Consider the following 19978-nt stretch of genomic DNA (forward strand, 5'->3'; position numbering starts at 1 on the left):
CTTCTTTCTTAGTAGCGACCCAAACGAAAAAAATGCGGCTTGGTTGGTGAATGAAATCCGTAAGTATCCAGTGACACATGGCAAAAATGTAAATAATTCTGTCGAGCCGGTAGAGTTATCTCAACTAAGATCATAATGTTAAGTAAGAGCAAAAGGGCTCTGCTCAATTTTGCTGTACTAGTTTTCTCATAGTTTCCAACATTATTTCCAATAACGAAAATAGAAAAATTAATTGGCACCATAATCGCATTCCGTAGATAAAGTATGAAAAATGTAGAGACTTTAACAGAAGCACATGCAATAAGAATTCTTCTAAAGTGTGTCACTCATCGTTTTCATTCCAATTTTTTTTCAAAAGTCTTTTTTATTTAAATCGCGAATATCTTTTCACAAAGGCTTTAGGCAGCGTTACAGTTTAAGTTATGATTTAAATTAAAGAGATAAACAGAATTATCACGTACTTCCTTTAGTTACACAATCAGTCGCATTAGTTACCCATCGTAACTTAAATTCATCGACGAAGCAAATTGCGCTACACCATGTTGCTTCGACTAAGACATCAAATATTAGCTTTATCCGTTTAGCTGCAGATAATCAATTATAATTCTCTCAATTGGTGTTAATTAAACATTAAGCTCAATTAAAGACCACCCAGAACTGCCTTCATTTTGTAGGCGTGGAAAATTCGTTAGTAGACAATGTACTGATCCCCTTTGAATGTACATGAAGAAAGGCAGGCAGGATTGCACAGAAAAAGAGAGAAAGGCAAGTTAATCGACTGAATGGGTTTTCCTTTGGCACAGTCACCGCTCGGTGAATGACGCCTATTATAAGGAGAAATTTAACAATCCGCTGTAAACTTCTTTGTGCTGCGAACCGATATCAACCCCCGGCACAAGTAAATGGACCCATTAAACGACTACAACGATGAACGAGAAATTGATTTTCAGAGAAACGTTGTTTTATTTTTTTTTCAATAGTCAAACCTATTATGTATTGTCTGATCGTATCATATAGTAGAAGATCCTTGACGAAAAATACAACCAAACTCCATTAATCTTTTCTGATGTCTAAATGAGCACCATGCAACGGTTGGGTGTTGTAATTCGAACGAGAAATGAAAGGAATTCGGGTTGCGCTGACTCCCAAAACACCTTTACCGTAAATACCTGAGCAACATTGCAACTGATGGAGCATACCATGAAGGATTGCCATTCAGTGAGGCGGATGTCTCAATGAATAGCCTAAAGCCTGTATCAGACTAACCGTTGCAGCGGTCAACCGCTACCGTTCCGTTCTTTTTCGACCAATCAGAACACAGCGGTCGACCGTCGTTTGTTGTTGCAAAAAATAGAATCTTTTCTATTTTTGCCGCCGACCGTTCCCAACGGTTGCCGGCTGCTGTCATTGACATGGCGAAGGAAAACGAATCTCTTCACACCTACACAAGATCACATATAGAGACTTGACAAATGAAAATGTGTGCTTCTCTTTTTGGCACACACAACAGCCAATCAAAACATTGATAGCACCGGCAACGCTGGTTGGCGATGTCAAATCTCGACCAACGCACACTGGCAAAAATAAATCCAAATTCCCACTAATTTAAAGCCGCTGGGCTGGATACTCTAAATATAGCATTTCTTATGTAAAATTGGCCAATAAATCGATGGTAGATATTTTCATACTGTGCAGGGCACGGGAAATGGTCTATATTTCCAAAAATACGCAAAAATAAGGTGAAAAGAGGCGGAAAGACCATTTCCCGTGCCCTGTTCAAAATGAAACCATCGCCAATCAATTTGTTGACCAATTTTACATAAGAAATGCTATATTTAAGATATCCAGCCCAGCGGCTTTTTATTAGTGGGAATTTGGATTCATTTTTGCCAGTGTGCGTTGGTAGAAAATTGATATCGCCAACCAGCGTTGCCGGTGCTATCAATGTTTTGACTGGCTATCGTGTGTGCCAAAAAGAGAAGCACACATTTTCATTTGTCAAGTCTCTATAACTATGTGATCTTGTGTAGGTGTGAAGAGATTCGTTTGCCTTCGCCATGTCAATGACAGCAGCCGGCAACCGTTGGGAACGGTCGGCGGCAAAAATAGAAAAGATTCTATTTTTTGCAACAACAACAAGCGACGGTCGACCGCTGTGTTCTGATTGGTCGAAAAAAAAAACGGATCGGTAGCGGTTGACCGCTGCAACGGTTAGTCTGATACAGGCTTAACACACCCCTCTTCCAGCTCATCTTGCCTGTTGAGATTCATTTCATAAGCGAATTTCCGAGATGACTGAATAGTTATTAAGCCAACAGACGTGGTGACTTTAATTAAAGCTGTGTTTACCAGGGCCGATTCTTCTGGGTAGGTAAATAAATTTATTATATAAAAGATTTTTGATGTAAATCCCTGTTTAAAAAAATATTTTCTAAGTATTTGCTGTAAAATAATAGCTATTTATTATAAGTTTAGAAGTTTTTACCAAGAAAAAAAAACTTTAAAAATACGCATCAAATACATCGTTGACGATGGAGATTCTCCATCCCTCCCTGGAGCTATTTTTATTTATATGGAATATCCGCAAAGTTTTCCACCGCATTCACCAGCAAAACTCGGTAAAATTGTTTTGACTTTCTTCATCCTCGCGGGCATTTTATCCCTCTCACAGCCGTCACAATACTAGTATGCGGCGAAAAGGCGAAATCGAATGGTGAAAATCTTATAGCATCTTTCGAGTGGCTGACTTGCTGGCTCAGGCTTGAACGTCCATTCGTGTGCCAGCGACATCAGCGGAAAATGAAGCATGATAGATGAAGCAAAGATGATTAATAATTGCTTCTACCTTAGTGTGTACTGTATACCTTCATCGCATTATAGCTATGAACTGCTTAGTGAAAATTCTCCTTCTCTTCTACCGCTTGTAGGTTGGTCCGATGCTGATAAATCAATACTGGGAATCGAGCAACGATATTAGTTCGACAGCAGTGATGTTCGGGCCTAGGGAATAATTTTTGTTGAATATTTTATTCTATAGCAGAGAGCTGTAGAAAATAGCTTACAAAATTTATCCGCACTTATATAACACACACACACACACACACACACACACACACACACACACTGTAAGTGTGTGTAATGTTCTGTCAGCAGACCGCAAGGAGTGTGGTCTGCTGACAGAACATTAAAATAAGAAATAGAATTTTTCAACATTGAATTGTTTGCGATCAAGGTTAAAAACCTAACGAATTTTTTTGAAGAAATGTACGTTTTTAATTGGTCTAAATTATAAAAATGAATAAAAAGGCCTAGGGGATTTCTCAAAAAAATAAGTCGTAAGCTGATTTTTTACAGGTGTGATTTTTGACCATAGTAAGTCAATTAGCTAGTTAGCTGTTTAGCGACAAGTGTGGATATTTCCTGAAATTTCATCGCAAAGAATATACATAGGCAAGACCATTTGACAGGCTTTGTTTTAAAAACTAAATGAATCTTAAAGATCATTTTATGAGATATTTTATACGTTTCAGAGATATTCGCCTCATTTAGCCGTCGCAGATAAATATACATCGGATCCTCTTTTGTACGGTCTTTTTTTACACGGATTGCTTTCCTCCATTACTCAAAAACAGTAAAAGATTTCAACCTCATTTCAATCACGTTTTCCGTTTTAGGCCACGAGTGGTCATGTATCAGTTTTTGAAAAAAAAATCACAATTTTTGGTGTAAATACTCAAAATTTAAAATTTCGCATTTTGATCTCTTGATTGACCACTATCATAATCAGACGAGGTTCAAACATTTTAGGACGATTTTTTCGTTATATTGCAACTCAAAAAAGTCTTTTTTTACACAGGTCCATACAAATTTGGAACGCATCCCCCGTGCAAAGAAAAGAATCAGGTGTAATAAGGAAACTTGCTCATTACCTTCAGAGCTATTAATGGTATAAAACTCTTATAAGATTCACAGAATCGCACAAGTGTCCCGAACACCAACCTTCTAATCCTAAACCAGAACCTGTTAAGGGGAGACCCTTCTTTGAAAGTGCGAAAAATAAAAAAAAATCGGGTTTGGCTATTGATTATGAGGAGATATATCTTGTATATCTTGGATACAAATATACTGAGTATTACGCTGGTTCAGCGTTTCTCTCGAAACCATGTTTTTGCAACTAGTGGTACGTTTTTATTAGCATTGACTTGGAAAAATTGATTATCTAACTTGAGTTTTTAAATAGTTTATTTGACACGGCACGATACAATTTATGTTTAACTGAGCCAAGTACATTTTTTTTTAAATTCTAAATTAGCAGGGAAAAGAGGGAAGCCTTTTCTTTATTCTCGCGGCCGACTACGAGCTAGTGGGGATTTAAGGTGAGAGAAGGGGTGTTACAATTTTGTTTTTAACTATTTTATATTACAGAATGTATTCATTTGAACGTGGCTAACCAGTGATGTTCTATTTGAGCAGTTTTGGTCTGAGGTGTCTGCTTAAACATAGAGATGCCGAGTCGTTTTAGTATCTCCAGCCGGGTGTATCATTCTCTTTCAGTTTGTGACAGAAATTGTATTCTAGCAAATAGATAAAAGAAATCAAATTTTAATGCCAGCATTTTTTATAAACCCGTATAGCTGTGTCATGTACTGGAGATCACCGCTTCCCAGAATGTCTCTAACGGGTACGTTCGGTTGTTTTCCTCGGGCCCGAAGGGAATCTATAAGCTCAGACCTAACACCACAGTATTCGGTACACGACCAAACAACATGCTCGATGTCATGGTAGCCATCGCCACAAACGCAGTGATTACTGTCTACAAGCCCTATACGAAAGAGATGCGTGTTTAACGTGTAGTGATTGGACATAAGTCTGGACATCACGCGAATGAAGTCCCGACCTACATCCAACCCCTTGAACCATGCTTTCGTCGATACCTTAGGAAAAATGGAATGTAGCCACCGTCCCAGTTCATCTGAGTTCCATGATGATTGCCAACTGTTGAGTGTTCTCTGACGCAAAATGCTATAAAATTCATCATAAGCAATAGGTCTTTCATAAATATCGCCATCAATAGCACCCACCTTAGCTAAAGAGTCAGCCTTTTCGTTACCCGGAATCGAGCAATGAGAAGGGACCCACGCTAAGGTAACCCGGTAATTTTTATCTGTTAAAGCACTTAAAACCGCCGTATTTTCCCCAGGAAATACGGGGTGTGCTTCACAGGCTTCATTGATCGCAGAGCCTCAATGGCACTGAGATTATCTGTGAAGATGAAGTAGTGGTCTATGGGTAGGGTTTCGATGATTCCAAGAGAGTACTGAATGGCAGCAAGTTCTGCGACGTACACGGAAGCAGGAGCATCGAGTTTGTAGGAGGCGGTAAAATTTTCGTGGAAAACACCGAAGCCAGTGGACTCATCTAGATTAGATCCGTCAGTGTAAAACCTTTTATCATAACTAACATGTTTAAACTTATTGGAAAAAATCTTAGGGATCTCTTGGGGTCGCAATTGATCCGGGATACCAGAAATGTCTTGTTTCATGGTGGTGTCGAAGAATATAGCATTATTAGAAGTATCTAAAAGTTGAATTTGAGGAATCGTATGGAGAAGGATTAATATCTTGAGCCATATAGTCAAAATATAAAGTCATTAATCTGGATTGAGATTGAAGGTCGACCAACCTCTCGAAATTTTCAATTACTAATGGGTTCATAACTGTGCATCGAATTAGCAACCGGTAAGAGAGATTCCAAAAACGATGTTTCAACGGAAGAATACCCGCTAACACTTCAAGACTCATCGTATGGGTCGACTGCATGCAACCCAAGGCAATACGCAAACAACGATATTGTATTCTCTCTAATTTTATAATGTGTGTGTTCGCGGCGGAGCAAAAGCAGAAACAGCCGTATTCAAGAACTGACAATATCGTTGTTTGGTATAACCTTAGAAGGTCTCCTGGGTGAGCACCCCACCAAGTTCCGGTAATCGTACGAAGAAAATTAATCCTCTGTTGGCATTTTCGTGTCAGATACCTAATATGACAAGCCCAGGTGCATTTAGAGTCGAACCAGACCCCGAGATATTTAGCGACTAAAACCTGAGAGATCGTTTTACCCGTTAGTAGGAGCTGCAGCTGAGCTGGGTTATGCTTCCTAGAAAAAACGACCAGCTCAGTTTTCTCCGGAGAGAATTCGATACCCAGCTTAAGAGCCCATTCAGACAAATTGTCTAAGGTATCTTGCAATGGTCCTTGCAGATCGCTAGCTTCGCTACCAGTAATGGATACAACGCTATCGTCTGCAAGTTGCCGTAGCGTGCATGAATTTGCAAGACATTCATCAATGTCATTGACGTAAAAATTATATAAGAGAGGACTTAAACATGAGCCCTGGGGGAGGCCCATGTAACTAATTCGGGAAGTTGTCGAATCGCCATGTGAGAAATACATATGCTTTTCTGACAACAAATTGAGCAAAAAGTTTTTCAAATTTGGTGAAAGTCCCTGCGAATGAAGTTTCGCGCTTTAAACTTCTACAGAGACAGAGTCAAAAGCCCCCTTAATATCCATGAACGCAGAAGCCATTTGCTCTTTTCGAGCAAAGGCTAGTTGAATTTCAGTAGAAAGCAACGCTAGGCAATCGTTCGTCCCTTTGCCCCGGCGAAAGCCAAATTGAGTATTTGAAAGTAACCCGTTTGTTACGACCCATTTGTCTAACCGTAAGAGGATATTTTCTCCATTAATTTCCGGAGGCAAGAGAGCATCGCAATCGGCCTATATGAATTGTGATTAGAGGCAGGTTTCCCGGGTTTCCGAATAGCAATGACTTTTACCTCCCTCCAGTCATGCGGAACAATATTTAGCTCAAAAAACTTGTTGAACAAATTCAACAAGCGTCTTTTTGCAGAGTCGGGTAGATTCTTCAACAGGTTGAATTTTATTCTATCTAACCCTGGAGCCTTATTGTTGCACGACAGGAGAGCCATTGAAAATTCCAACATCGAAAATGGGGGCTCTTCCGTAGTTACTAAAAACGCGTCGCGAAAGGTTTTCTGTTCCGGTACAGAGTCCGGACAGACCTTTTTGGCAAAATCGAGTATCCAGCGATCTGAATACTCCTCACTCTCACTCGAAACGTCACGGTTCCGCATGCGCCTGGCGGTATCTCAAAGAGTGCTCATCGCTGTTTCCCTCGACAACGCGTTTACGAACCGCCGCCAGTACCCGCGTTTTTTTCGCCTTTACTAAGTTCTTCATCTGCCTGCCCAGTGCCTCGTACTTTCGAAGTAGGTTGACAGTGCCGTACTCACGGTAGTCCTTATACGCCGCGGACCTTCGCGCGTACAGCTCAGAGCACTCTTTGTCCCACCATTTGTTGGGACGGCGCTGTCTAATCGTTACCCCGGGTATCGGTTTCGTCTGAGTTTGAGTCGCGGCGTCGATTATCAAGCCAGCTAAGAACGCGTATTCTTCCTCCGGAGGAAGTTCCTCGTGAGTCTTGATAGATTCCGCTATAATAGACTCATAACGCTTCCAATCAATATTACGTGTAAGGTCGTAGGAAATATTGATTGGGTTCGGAGGAGTTGAACCATTAGCAATTGATATAACGACTGGAAGATGATCACTACCGTGGGGATCGTTGATTACTTTCCACTGGCAATCTAGCACTAGTGATGTCGAGCAGAGGGATAGGTCAAGCACGCTTTCACGTGCTGGAGGATTAGGTACACGTGTCGCTTCCCCAGTATTCAAAACTGTCATATTGAAGTCGTCGATCAAGTTACAGATTAAAGAAGATCGGTTGTCGTCGTACAACGACCCCCAAAGCGAACAGCGATAATTAAAATCTCCCAATATCAAAAAAGGCGCGGGAAGCAACTCTGCTATATCAGTGAGATGCCTCTGTTCAATCCGCGCGGATGGAGGGATATATAACGAAACAAGGCAAAGGTCTTTTCCATTCATATTCGTTTGAATGGCAACGACTTCAATATGCGAGATCGAGGGGAGGTCGATTCGGAAGAAGGAATAGCACTTTTTAATCCCTGAAAGTACCCCTCCACCGTGTGAGTCTCGATCTCGACGAATAATGTTAAAATCGTGGAAATTGAGTTGATCGTTTGAATTGAGAAAGTTTCACAGAGCGCAAATGCGTCACAATTGTATGTATTTATTAAATGAGAAAATAGATCGAATTTGGGGATGATACTTCTGCAATTCCACTGTAATACAGTGATAAAATTCCTAACCTCTTTCGCCGTATTAGTCATCGAAAGATATGATAGCTGAAATGAGGGGTCAAGTTGCTGCTAGTTGCTTCAAAAAGGTTTTCACTGTAGGAAGAAGGGCAAGAAGAATGTTTTGAAGGGGATCTGGTATGTTGAATGTTTTTAATATCCAGTCCACAATATCAGAAAATTTTATGAACCCTGTTTCTTTTTTATCTTCTGATCGAGAAACGGGTGCACGAGGGGTTTTTGGTGCCCCAGGAAGCGGTGGGTACTCCTGGTTTGATTTAAAATTAAAACCGGGAGGTACTTGCTTCGGTTTTTCTTCACCGCTTCCTTTTTGTGTTGGTTTATTGGTCATTCCGCTAGGGGTTATCTTACGACCTTTGCGAGAAAGATTAGGAGAGTTGAGCATTCTCCTCTTCCTAGATCCTTCTGGCATGGCATAAGAACACCCTTTGACGGGATCGTCAGATGTACCCTTATCGGTTGGCAAAAAGGAAAAGATGTTTCCTGTCGAGGGTGGCTCAGCAATCTTCAGCATTTCTGCGAAAGAGCGCTTTGATCGTTCCTTGAGGGAACGCTTAATTTTTTCCTCGCGCTGTTTGTACGCGGGACACGCCGAAAGGTCATGCCGAGTTCCCTCGCAGTAAAGACACTTTTCAGTATCCTCACTGCAAGCGGTCTCAGCATGATTGCCTCCGCACTTGCTGCAGCGTGCCTTGTTGCAGCAGTAGGTGGCTGTATGACCTACTGCTTGCAGTTTTGGCAATGCATGACCCGCGGTACGAACAGGCGTACAGGCAGACGAACCCTGTCCAAAGAGATGTAGTTCGGCAGTGCGGATCCGGCGAATGTTACACGGAAGGAATCTGAAGGGAAGAATTTTTTCTTCCCTTCTTCGATGGATACTGAATGCAATTGCTTGACATCCAGTATCTTTACATCTTGAATCAGGGGGTTCTTGAAGCAGCCAACCCCGTGACGCAAAATGTCATCGACCGTGAGGCTTCCTTCGGTAACCACACCGTCGATCTCCACGTCCTTGGCAGGGATGTACACGCGGTACTCTCTCGTGAAGAGCTCGTAGCTAGCAATTGCGTTTGCTTGCTTCAAGCTACTCACAACAACTCGCAGTTTGTTCGGTCTAACCTTTGTAATTTCGGTTACGTCCGAAAACTGTTTTGCCAGGTCCTTGCCGATTTGAATAATATTTAGAGGCTTCTTTATGGGCCTGAAGTAAACTACGAACGGACCTTTCGAAGCATCTGGGTAAGTTTTCACCCGTGTTGCCGGTACCCTTGTTACGGGGCTAGGTAGCGGGGAAGGTAGAGGGGAATTGATGGGGGAGATCTCAATCTCTTTCCCATTGGTTTCCACATCCAGGAATAGTTGCACCTGCATGTCGTCCATTTTGCGGGAGCGTTACGCTCTACCGCACACAAACGATATATATTCGAATGTGGGGGGGGGGGGGGGGTCAAGTAGTTGCTATTAAATTTTAAAAACAATTTTTCAAACTACAATGGATCAAAATAAAAAAGGCAGTAATACTAATACTAATAACAATAGTAATAATAATAATAATAATAATAATAATAATAATAATAATAATAATAATAATAATAATAATAATAATAATAATAATAATAATAATAATAATAATAATAATAATAATTATAATAATAATGATAATAATGATAATAATAATAATAATAATAATAATAATAATAATAATAATAATAATAATAATAATAATAATTATTATTATTATTATTATTATTATTATTATTATTATTATTATTATTATAACAATAATAATAATACTATTAATAATAATGATAAAAATTCTAAAGTGAATACTTCACCGAACGTCTAAGTCACGACCTCACGGCTGATAGTAGGATTAATCGAGCGTCTCCGCAGAACAAACAATGACGTTCCAGCTTCGTGTTGTGACACAGTGGCCGTATCCTACACGCAACCTTGTAGATGCCACTTGTAGTTGACTTCCACTCGCTCGATCGTATGGTGGTCCGTGCTGCTAGCGGGGTAACAGCGGTGCGGGAGAATTATTCTTGCTGATATATCAGCTGCGTATCAGATCACTGGCGGGGTAGCCTGCCCCTACCAGTGTGCAGAAGATGTTTCTGCCGATAAACTGCCGGCTATTGTTATCGCGCAGTACAAGAACTAATCGACAAAAAAAAAACACCCGTACGATAACTCGTGTATTGTTATTTTGCGAACTCAAACGGAGATGAACAATTTGCGTCTAATCGAGACGAAAGCAAAACAACGAATGGATTATCTAACTTGTTACATGGCCGTTTTTGAAAATTATTAAAATTACCAAAATGGCGGCCAATTCAGAGAAAAGAAATTTCAAGAAAAATCACTATTTAAAAATTCGTAAAACATTGAAAAATTCAGATATCGAAAAACGACTATGTAACAAGTTAGATATAATTTTACATGCTGAAAAAAATTTCAGCCAAATCGTTTCAGCAGAGGCTGAGAAAAACGTACCACCAGTTGAAAAAACACGGTTTCATAAAAAAACGCTGTCAACAGCGTTATATTCACTTATATTTATACTTTATACACTTTATATTTCCACGAGATGCAAATATATCTTCAAATATACCTTAATCAATAGCCAAAATACTCGAACACTTCACCTTTCTCTGAACATCCGAAAAAAATATCTCGAAAGTTCATAATTTTTTAACTTTCCAGAGTAGGGTCCCCCCTTACTTTTTGTTGTCCAAGGTAATACAAACTGCAGTTTCTGTATATTACTCACCTTCATTAAGTTGCAAAAGTTACTTATATACAATTCTAATGAAAAAAAAAAAACTCTGAATGTTTTTTACGTTATTGATGGTTTTTTATTTACCTGTGTAATATTGTACCTACATACTTACATCTATCTTGTTGTAGAAAAGCAGTGGTCGGCGTTAACCCAGCAAAAATTCAAAAATGTCGAAAATTCGCAAGAATTAGCATTTAAGGTTGTTGAATCTGTTTCTTTACCTTTGAAAGTAACTTTTTATATAAATGACAGATTGGTAGACTTTGGTAGATTTTCTAACGACTTGACCGAATGTTTTAGTTTTTTCCAGTTTTTTAATTTTTTTTCACCTATAAGTTTTTTAATTGTATTTAACGTTATGTTTATCGATTGAATTAACGATGTTTTGCAACACCAATCACTCTGAACTGAATAGAAAAGAATTGAAAAACGAACATTTATCAATGCAATCCATTTCAAGTTTCAATTGTACGTTATTAATTTTTTGTGTAACAGAGACAAAACTTCAAGCTCCAATTCCAATTATTTGAAAGACTGTGTTTTTATACGCTTACTGTTGTTTCTGTATCCTCGCGCTATGCGTATCAGAGACATCAGAAACTTTTACAAATACACCCATACAATGGTAGAAGGTTACACTGACATTAAAAAAACAAGAAAGAATGAAGAAAAAAATCATAAATTTGTTGACTTGTTGTTTATTGATCAACGCACTGTGCGTCGTTTGCAAAGTATGAAGGAATTGAGAGATTTTATCAGAAACTAAGTTCACCTCTGCATCTCTAACGACTGTTACGAAAAGGAAGGTTACATGTGTCGCCGTGGTGAGTGACGGATCTTTATACTTTTACCCTTTTCTCTACCGTAATCAACTCAACTGCTCTTCTTTACCTTACCTCGTTAGGTACTTCTGCCAAGTATGGAGGAGTGCTGTGGTATTCGTTTTTTTTTTCAATTTAGCGTTAGGAAGGGTCATAAGCTCATGCGTAAAAAGTCCTCTGATACCGAACGGTCTGCTTCTAGTAAGATTCGAACTCATGACCATTCGCTTGTCAAAGCAGATTATGTAACTTCACTGCTACGAGCTCCCATTAAGTTATGTTTTGTAAAATTTAAACTTATAAATTAATTAAAAAACTTAGATAATATGAGAATTGGTTTTTTCGTAAAATGTATTTTAAGAAGCATTGATGAAAAAAATAAATATGCACAAGGTACACATTTAATTTAAGGTTGATTGAGGGTCACTATAGAAATTTAGCTTATTACTTCTTACCACTAATTAAAAAAACGAAATTTCATTCTGAGCAAACCGTTTACCAACTTACTTCACGAACAACCCAGCGGTCCTACTATCAGTTCACTACAGATATGGCAAGCCACCTAATATTCACTATATCTACTTTTGCACTCAGCAGCGTGATCAGCTGCCGCACCAGAGCAAGAGCATCATCAATTTCCATTAGAGTTGAAAAACAAGAAAACTTTCGCCACGATTATCGGCCACCAACTGGTGCGGTGTGTTCGTTGCAATTTACTTGTGCTGATAATCCCCCTTTCTGAAATCCCTTACATCTAACACCAATCTGATGACAATAAGCGAAAAAGTAATTAATGTTAGGCACGATAGTTTGCCGAGATTCCTCGCGTGTCTTGATGGATTTGTTGGGTGCGAACAGAGAAATTAATGCTAGAATCTAAAAGCAAGCATTCTTCTTTAGAAGTGATTTATTTTTATTGGACTGACACCTTTTGGAAACATGCTGTACTCGAAATCTCACAGTCAAGAAGAGTTTGAGGAAACTTAACTGGCTAGAAAAAGTTTATAAGAACTGTTTCTTCAAGTTTTAATTCAGATAATTTCAAATTGAGTTGTTTGAAAAGAATCATTGCCACCGTCAACAATAACGAGTGACACCTAAAAATTTGGAATTTTGTTGAGGCTCTCTTACTCCACAACAAATATACTCAGAGGGAAATGAGAGTATGTATATTACGGTGACAATGACTGTATGGAAATAATTTCGTCATCGAATTCCAAAAACCGATGGCAATAAACTTGGCAATAAAAAACCAGGATTATAGTGTTCTTCACTTCAACAATCAGCCGGTGAGGTCAGTATTTTTGGATCTCGCAAGATATAATATGGACTATAACATTGTTGTATATTTTTAGATCGATTAGATGTTGAAATTGAAGTGATACGGCTTACGGTGTGTCCGAAGTGCCGGATTATCAAACTTTAATGTACCTCGGATTTTCTTTCACAAAAAGTTAGTTTGGGTCCTTAGCTTTCAAAATCGGCTGGTTTCAAAAAAATCCGTCGGGGGGAAATTTTAAAAAATTGATTTGAATTTTTGTTTTTTTTTCTTTAACTCAAATTTTTCGATTTGATTGGTAATCTATACAAATCGTGTAACATTAACATGAAGAAAATTGAGTTTCATTTCAACTAACTGCGTTTATCTAATCAAAAATTTTTACTTTTAACCGAATCACTTACAATAATTTATAATTATTATAGTCCCCCCACAATTATGGATATCTTAAGAAGAAGTATAAATTCAAAAATCATTTCTGGCCACTTTTATAGTATATAAAGAATCTATAAATGTTTTCAGTTACAGAAATAATTAATCTTTCACTTGATTGAGTATTTGTTTCCATGTTTCGTAAATATTTCTCAGAAAATATATTTATTTTTACACTTTTGAGAGCGGTCCCAATTATGAAACAATTTGCTTCATATTATGGATCAATATAATAAAAACAGTTTTGGCGACGAATTTATTCAATAAACCTTATTCCAATTATGTAATATAAAGAATGACCATGTTTTAAATCGTATGAAATATCTCACATGGCCTGGTCACATTTTATGTGACTTTCAAGGTTGCAGTAAGAATGAGAGTCCAGGTATGGTACATCGTAACTCTTTGCAACTTTACGTAGCTTTCCCGTCCCGCGTTCTTTGAGAACAGTATTTTCTAAGACTCAACACTGTTAAGCTTCCGTTTAGAGCCCAATAGAAGTTGATAGGGTGTTTTTCACCAGTTACGAAAATCACAATTAAATCGAAGTGATCCAGAATTCTGAGTAACTACCTTGTCTTGGTCACTATCATGAAACATTTAGAAAATAATTTATTTTTATAGAAAAATCGCTATCAACCATCAACATTTTGGTGAATCGTGAAGAACTTACCTTGGTATTCGTGTATCAGCTATTTTTTGTCCGAAAATTAGCGATTATATCACATAGAATCTTGTGAATGAGGAGCGCGCTGCTTACGCTGATTTTCGAAAAACGACAAATATTTTGATAGATTCTAGTTGACAATTTTATACGCTTATAAAAAAACGCATCTATCTAGGGATAAAAACTATGTTTTCTGTGTTCAAAGCTAGCAAATATGGCATATTTTATTGGAAAATGTTTCATGCCTTCAAACAGTTTTTTAACTGAATTCAATAACATTTAGCTTGCTTCAATTTTTTTAAACACAAAAGACTAGGGTTTGTAATATTCCCGGGAATGGATTTCCCGGGAAACGGGAATGAAAAATTTAATTTCCCGGGAACCAGGAATGGAAAAAAAATCTTAGCAAAAATGAGATTTCAAATAAAGTTTATTAATAAAAGGTATCAAACAATCGTTTACAATTTCATTATCAACTCGCATGAAAAACTGATTAAAAAACAAAACTTATTCAAGTTTACTCTGGAAATTCATGATCGATTTTTGTAGCAAATGTTAGCAGAAGAGTAGGTTTCAGAGTTAATACAATCCCCTCAGATCCGCTCAAATTTTTTCGTTTAGCCCAAATCCCTTCTGACAATCAAATAATTAATTGGTTGGTAATTTCAGACAGAGATTTTTTGAAGAGCTACTTCAAAAGAATATCAATAATTTGCTTGTAGAATATCCACGGTTCATACAAATTTATACAAGTTGTCCAGGGAGAGGGGAGAAAGGGGTCAAATCGTCAAAAATCTGTCCACGGAAAGTGGAAGGCCTCAAGAATATTTCAGAGCAATTTAATATAGGTATTATGCTTTATTCTATGTTGCCTTGTTTATCTGTTGTGATTTTTTTTTCTGGGGATGTGTGTGTCAAACAGGAGCTTGGCTGAGCAGGCTTCTTTGATCTAACAGATTTTACTCAGTTTTGTTCATAGACTACTGAGATAAATACACCAAATTCTGAAACCCTTCAGTCCAAACTTGGCAATTAAAAAGCAGGGTTCTAGTGTCACGTGGTCCCCGTGGTTCTGTGGTTAGCGATGTCGGTCGGCTAGCTCTCCCACACGGTTGTTATATCGGGTTCGATTCCCGATCAGGTCGAGGATCTTTTCGAGCTGGAAATTTTCTCGACTCAGCACTGGGGAACGGTGTATCGTTTTACTTATCCTACACATGCGAAATGTGCCAAAAACAATATCGATAACGAATTCTCTCAACTAATCTAGTTGATCGAGACCGCATAAGCCCCCCAGGCTTGCGTGCGATATTGTTTTTTGTTTCTAGTGTTCTTCACTTCATTCAACATTTTTTCATTATTAGAATTATTTTATTGACATAACTTGACAGTAAATGATATATTTTTAATGGGTCGTTCAGTACACTGTAATGTTAATAAAATACTTTCATCACTTACTATAGATTGTCATCATATGTCCAAGTGACTTTACACATTACTGGATCTTACATTCCGCATCTGATTTCTGATAACGGCAGTCTGTTAAACCACATTATCGTGCCAATCTGAGCGAACTCTGAAGTGTTCTTTTTTATTCTCTCTTCCATATCTCACACAGGTTCCGGCGCTGGTGCAATGCAATGCAATTCCATCAGAATGGTCGTTATAGGGCACAAGTGGACTGAGCACACATATAGGTGCCAAGAGGAACAGGGAAAAAAGTAGCAACTGGTAGCTAAATGTACCTTTTTCGACGACCTACTCACACCGGAAAACTGACTATAAGCACCTAGGCTTCCACGGAATAACGAGCTTTTCCGAGCACTTTTAACGGATTGCTCCTTCTTATGCCGACGGAACCATAAGCCTGCCTTGTGGTAAAAGCAGAAGGAACATTGTACAGTGGAGCAAAAAATATTCGCCTGTTGAACGCCTGTGCTCGTGAGACCTGTTATATCGGGCCACCTGTAGCCTCTCCCAACCGGAGTAAAAGTGTGAAGTTGGGTGTATCCCATAGAACTGCAAAGCACACTGAGCGGGCAGAAAAGCAAATGTAAGACTCCCTACAGGCTACTGACATCCTCCTTCTCATAACACACAGGAAACAGTAGTGGAAGGCAGCATTTGCGTGCGGAAACAACAGAACAGCCATGGCCGTTTCAGTCGAAGAAGCGATTTTCAACGCGCTGCGAGGGCATCACAACGAGAAAACGAAGTTGCCGGCTCCGCGCATTATAAAGATTTATGTTGCAAGTTTGAAGGAAGGTAAGCCATTATTCACACATCGGTTGTGCTTTGCCAGCGGCCGGTCCTTTCCAGCTCCTGGTAATTCCCTCGCACCTGGAGCGGCACAGTGACGCTTCGTCTCGTACGTCGCGTTCGTATTACAGCGCGCTGGGTTTTATTAGATGACTATCCGGTGAGGAAATGTGATATTTTACTTCGCCTGGATTTCTACACAGGCGCAAATGTTCTTTGCTTGTGGATGGTGCCATAAGCTCAGCTAAACTCGTAAAGTGTGGTTCGTTTTGCTCACTTGATATTTTATAAATGGATATACTGAGAAGGGTTTCTGCAAATTGATAGGTATATTACCAGCGGTAGTTATTTCACGTCGCAGAATTAATTCAAGGCTTAATACCTACTGCTCGAGCATGCCGAGTAATATAATATTTCCATTATAATAAAAAGCTATATGGGAAAACAGTAATTGATGCTAGGATGGATTGTTTCCTGCTTTTATGTGGAGTAAAAACCATCTGAGTACTAAAGTTTTCATAGTGTGAATAGATGTCTGAATTATTTACTTATTTTACTTCACATTTTGATTTGTAATTGAATAATATTATTTTTTTCGCAGTCATTCACGCTAAACTATCAAAGCCATCAAAATTTCAATGGTCCGGCTTGAAAATCCAACCTGACACTTTTTATTGGCATTCTGGCTCCCGTTTCGATCAGGAAATTAATTACTGCCGGTTGCTCCATTCATTGCAGAATATGTCTTTGCTACCTAGGTCCAAGCTAGAGCTGAAAAGAAACGATCAACAACATATCCTTTTCCGTTTGTTGATTGTGTCAGCTCACTAAAAGGATTTTTTCCTTCCTGAGACGATAAAGCATTTTTCTCGATTTCGGTTTCATATCCTTTTTGCGCAATCAAAAATCTTTACCCTTCTTGATTTCATCAAAACGCTTGTTTGTTTATTTTTTCTCTGTTTTCGATCAAACTACAATACAATCTATATATTCACCCTGTCCGTCGAAAATTCTTTTGTTGCTTCCTTTTGTTGATTGGGAAGTCGAACTTGTATGTACAATCGAATAGCATACATGGATTCGCGGATAATACGTGTTGTCTTATCCCTAGAAGGGCAACCCAGCATCACGTAGAAATTTTATTTACTCGATGTTTCAAAGTGTCACTACTATTTTCTTCCTAAGGCTGAATTTTTTTGCTATTTTAACATTTAAGAACCAGTAGCCATATAGATGAATCATAATGGAATTATATCTTATATATTATCTGAATGTTTTTGCTATCCGCAGTTTTTTTCGTTTTGCAGTGTCAATTATTGAGAAGTTATTTTATTCGTGTTGTGGTGCTTGTCTTCTCCCAGACTTACTTTTTTTATCTGCTTCACTGACATTATCGTCTCAAGCAAGTTACTGCATCGTACAACATGCTAAAGGTCAATGAAATTTTCGAACGTTCAGAGTTTAAAAATAAACTCATGCTTGAAGTCCTTTGACGTCGAATGACCTGATTCAAACACATGACCACCCGCTTATCAAAGCAGACTCTGTAAACTTGCGGCTACGCAGCTCCTTACCTTGTAGAGTTAAAAAAAATCCTGAGGGGGTACATACCTGAATTAACCCGGCGTAACCTTCACAGGGCGGCCAAGTACCGGACTTTCAAATCTTTACTAGAACACTAAAGAAACAAAACAAACAGAAAACAAACAAGAAATAAAACTTATCCCCGTTTATTCCGTACTTTTTTCTCTGGCTGTCGGTGGTGGGAATAGCTGCGGGGACGTTGCTGCTAGTTGTCGCTAGGGTGGTATCCTACACCTCCTGCTGCAACGATCTCCGGCGGGGTAGTGTTTGAAACTGCTCCTTGGGACTTAGCCGGTGGTAGCTAATGACTTTGCTCACATCTCCGGAGAGCAAACACAGAACATAGTACTCAACTCACGGGCCAACGGGATAGCCTTCGTTGGTCCTACCAAAGCGGAACAATCTTCGCTCCTACGGGACACAAACTATAAAACAAAACAGTTAAACGCGCACTTTTGATAACGAAAACAAACGACGCGTGTCACTCGTACCGTGATCGAAGCCAAACTCCATATCCAACGATGGCTGTCTCCGCTACTGACCAAAACAAACCCGCCGTGTCATCGAAGTCAGCACTTAGTACACCACTTTTTAACAGCTAGAAGTAAATTCCGGCCTATCTGAAACTAAACATTAATTCAGCAAACAGTGATGAGCAGTTGTCATATTGGGTACACGCTCTTGTTGGAGTGTCCAAATGAGGGTAATTTTTACTCATACACTTTTTCGCAGCAGTATCCAAAGTTAGGTAAATTTTCCACTCGATGCTAAATTTGCAACCGCACAGACTACACATTGAAACATTGATACATTGAAAAATTACGACGTACTTATCAATAAACATTCTTTCACAAAAACAAAAACAAGTTGTGGCAAAATCATTTTCCAAGCATCTCAGCAGCGGTTACTCAATAAGTTTATTCTGGAGTATGCTTGAACTCGAGCTTGATTGACCACCACCGTTTACCATTTCGTTGTTGGTGACAGCTGATCGGAAGTACACATCGAATTTATTAATCATTAATTTGGATTAGGATTTTCAATGTGAATCGCACTGCCCCTAATTGGCCGTGTTGCCTCATACCGGTTACTCAAAAAGTACATCTGATTGCACACTATTCGAGGAATATATTCTGGTTTTAAGTATTCTGCTAGTTTACTAATTATTACCAAAAAGTCAAGGTTAAATTAGCGCTATTAACTATACTCATGAATCTAAAACCACATATTTTTTTCGGTGTTAATAGCTACATCACGAATGTGAATTTTATGAGCATTATCCATTCACAAAATAAAGATTTCGTTATTAGATTTATTTCAAGCAGGTCGGTTGCCCTGAGGAAATTCGCGGAATTTAGTTCATTGGTTTATAAAATGTGTCCACGATCCAATTACTTTACAAAAAATTATGTGACAGAATTCAGTCTTTCTTCCGAATGTCATGAGTGTGAAGAATCATTATGTGTCATACAACATCTAAATCGAGTTGGTTTTGCATATTCATTTCTGTCTTTCGCTGTCACGAGAGACATGCGTTCGTAATAAAGAACCGCTTGCCGGATTATGAATTTCTTGACAAACTTCAACAATTTCTACTTTTTGTGGTTCTTTGATGCATCAAACTTGTTTCCAGTAGTAATATATTGGTTCCTCGGAATCTGTTTGAAGTCCGCCTTCATTTATGTCGCGTCACCCATGCCACAGCAAGTGGTTCCGTCAACATTAGCTTACATAACATTCGTATACAATATCCGTGCCTGTTTTTTATCTTCGTTGTCTCCCTTTTCATCGCGGTTTGATGCTTTTTGAATCTTAAATGTATGTAATCCAGCTCGATGTGTGGCCTTGTACACGAATATTTTGCTCAGATTCATTTTTTATATTTGTA

General features: G+C 38.6%; 1 protein-coding gene across 2 annotated transcripts in view; it reads left to right on the forward strand.

Moving 5' to 3' along the window:
* The window catches only part of LOC129719893 (protein qui-1), a 174804-nt gene that overhangs the window by 51552 nt on the left and 103274 nt on the right, over positions 1–19978 (forward strand). For both annotated transcript variants that reach the window (XM_055671307.1, XM_055671308.1), the window contains exon 2: positions 15866–16512. In XM_055671307.1, the coding sequence (XP_055527282.1) occupies positions 16398–16512 (115 nt within the window). In that variant the 5' untranslated portion in view covers positions 15866–16397. The remainder of the gene's footprint in view (positions 1–15865; positions 16513–19978) is intronic.

The sequence above is a fragment of the Wyeomyia smithii genome, chromosome 2, assembly GCF_029784165.1.
Source record: "Wyeomyia smithii strain HCP4-BCI-WySm-NY-G18 chromosome 2, ASM2978416v1, whole genome shotgun sequence".
NCBI lineage: Eukaryota > Metazoa > Arthropoda > Insecta > Diptera > Culicidae > Wyeomyia > Wyeomyia smithii.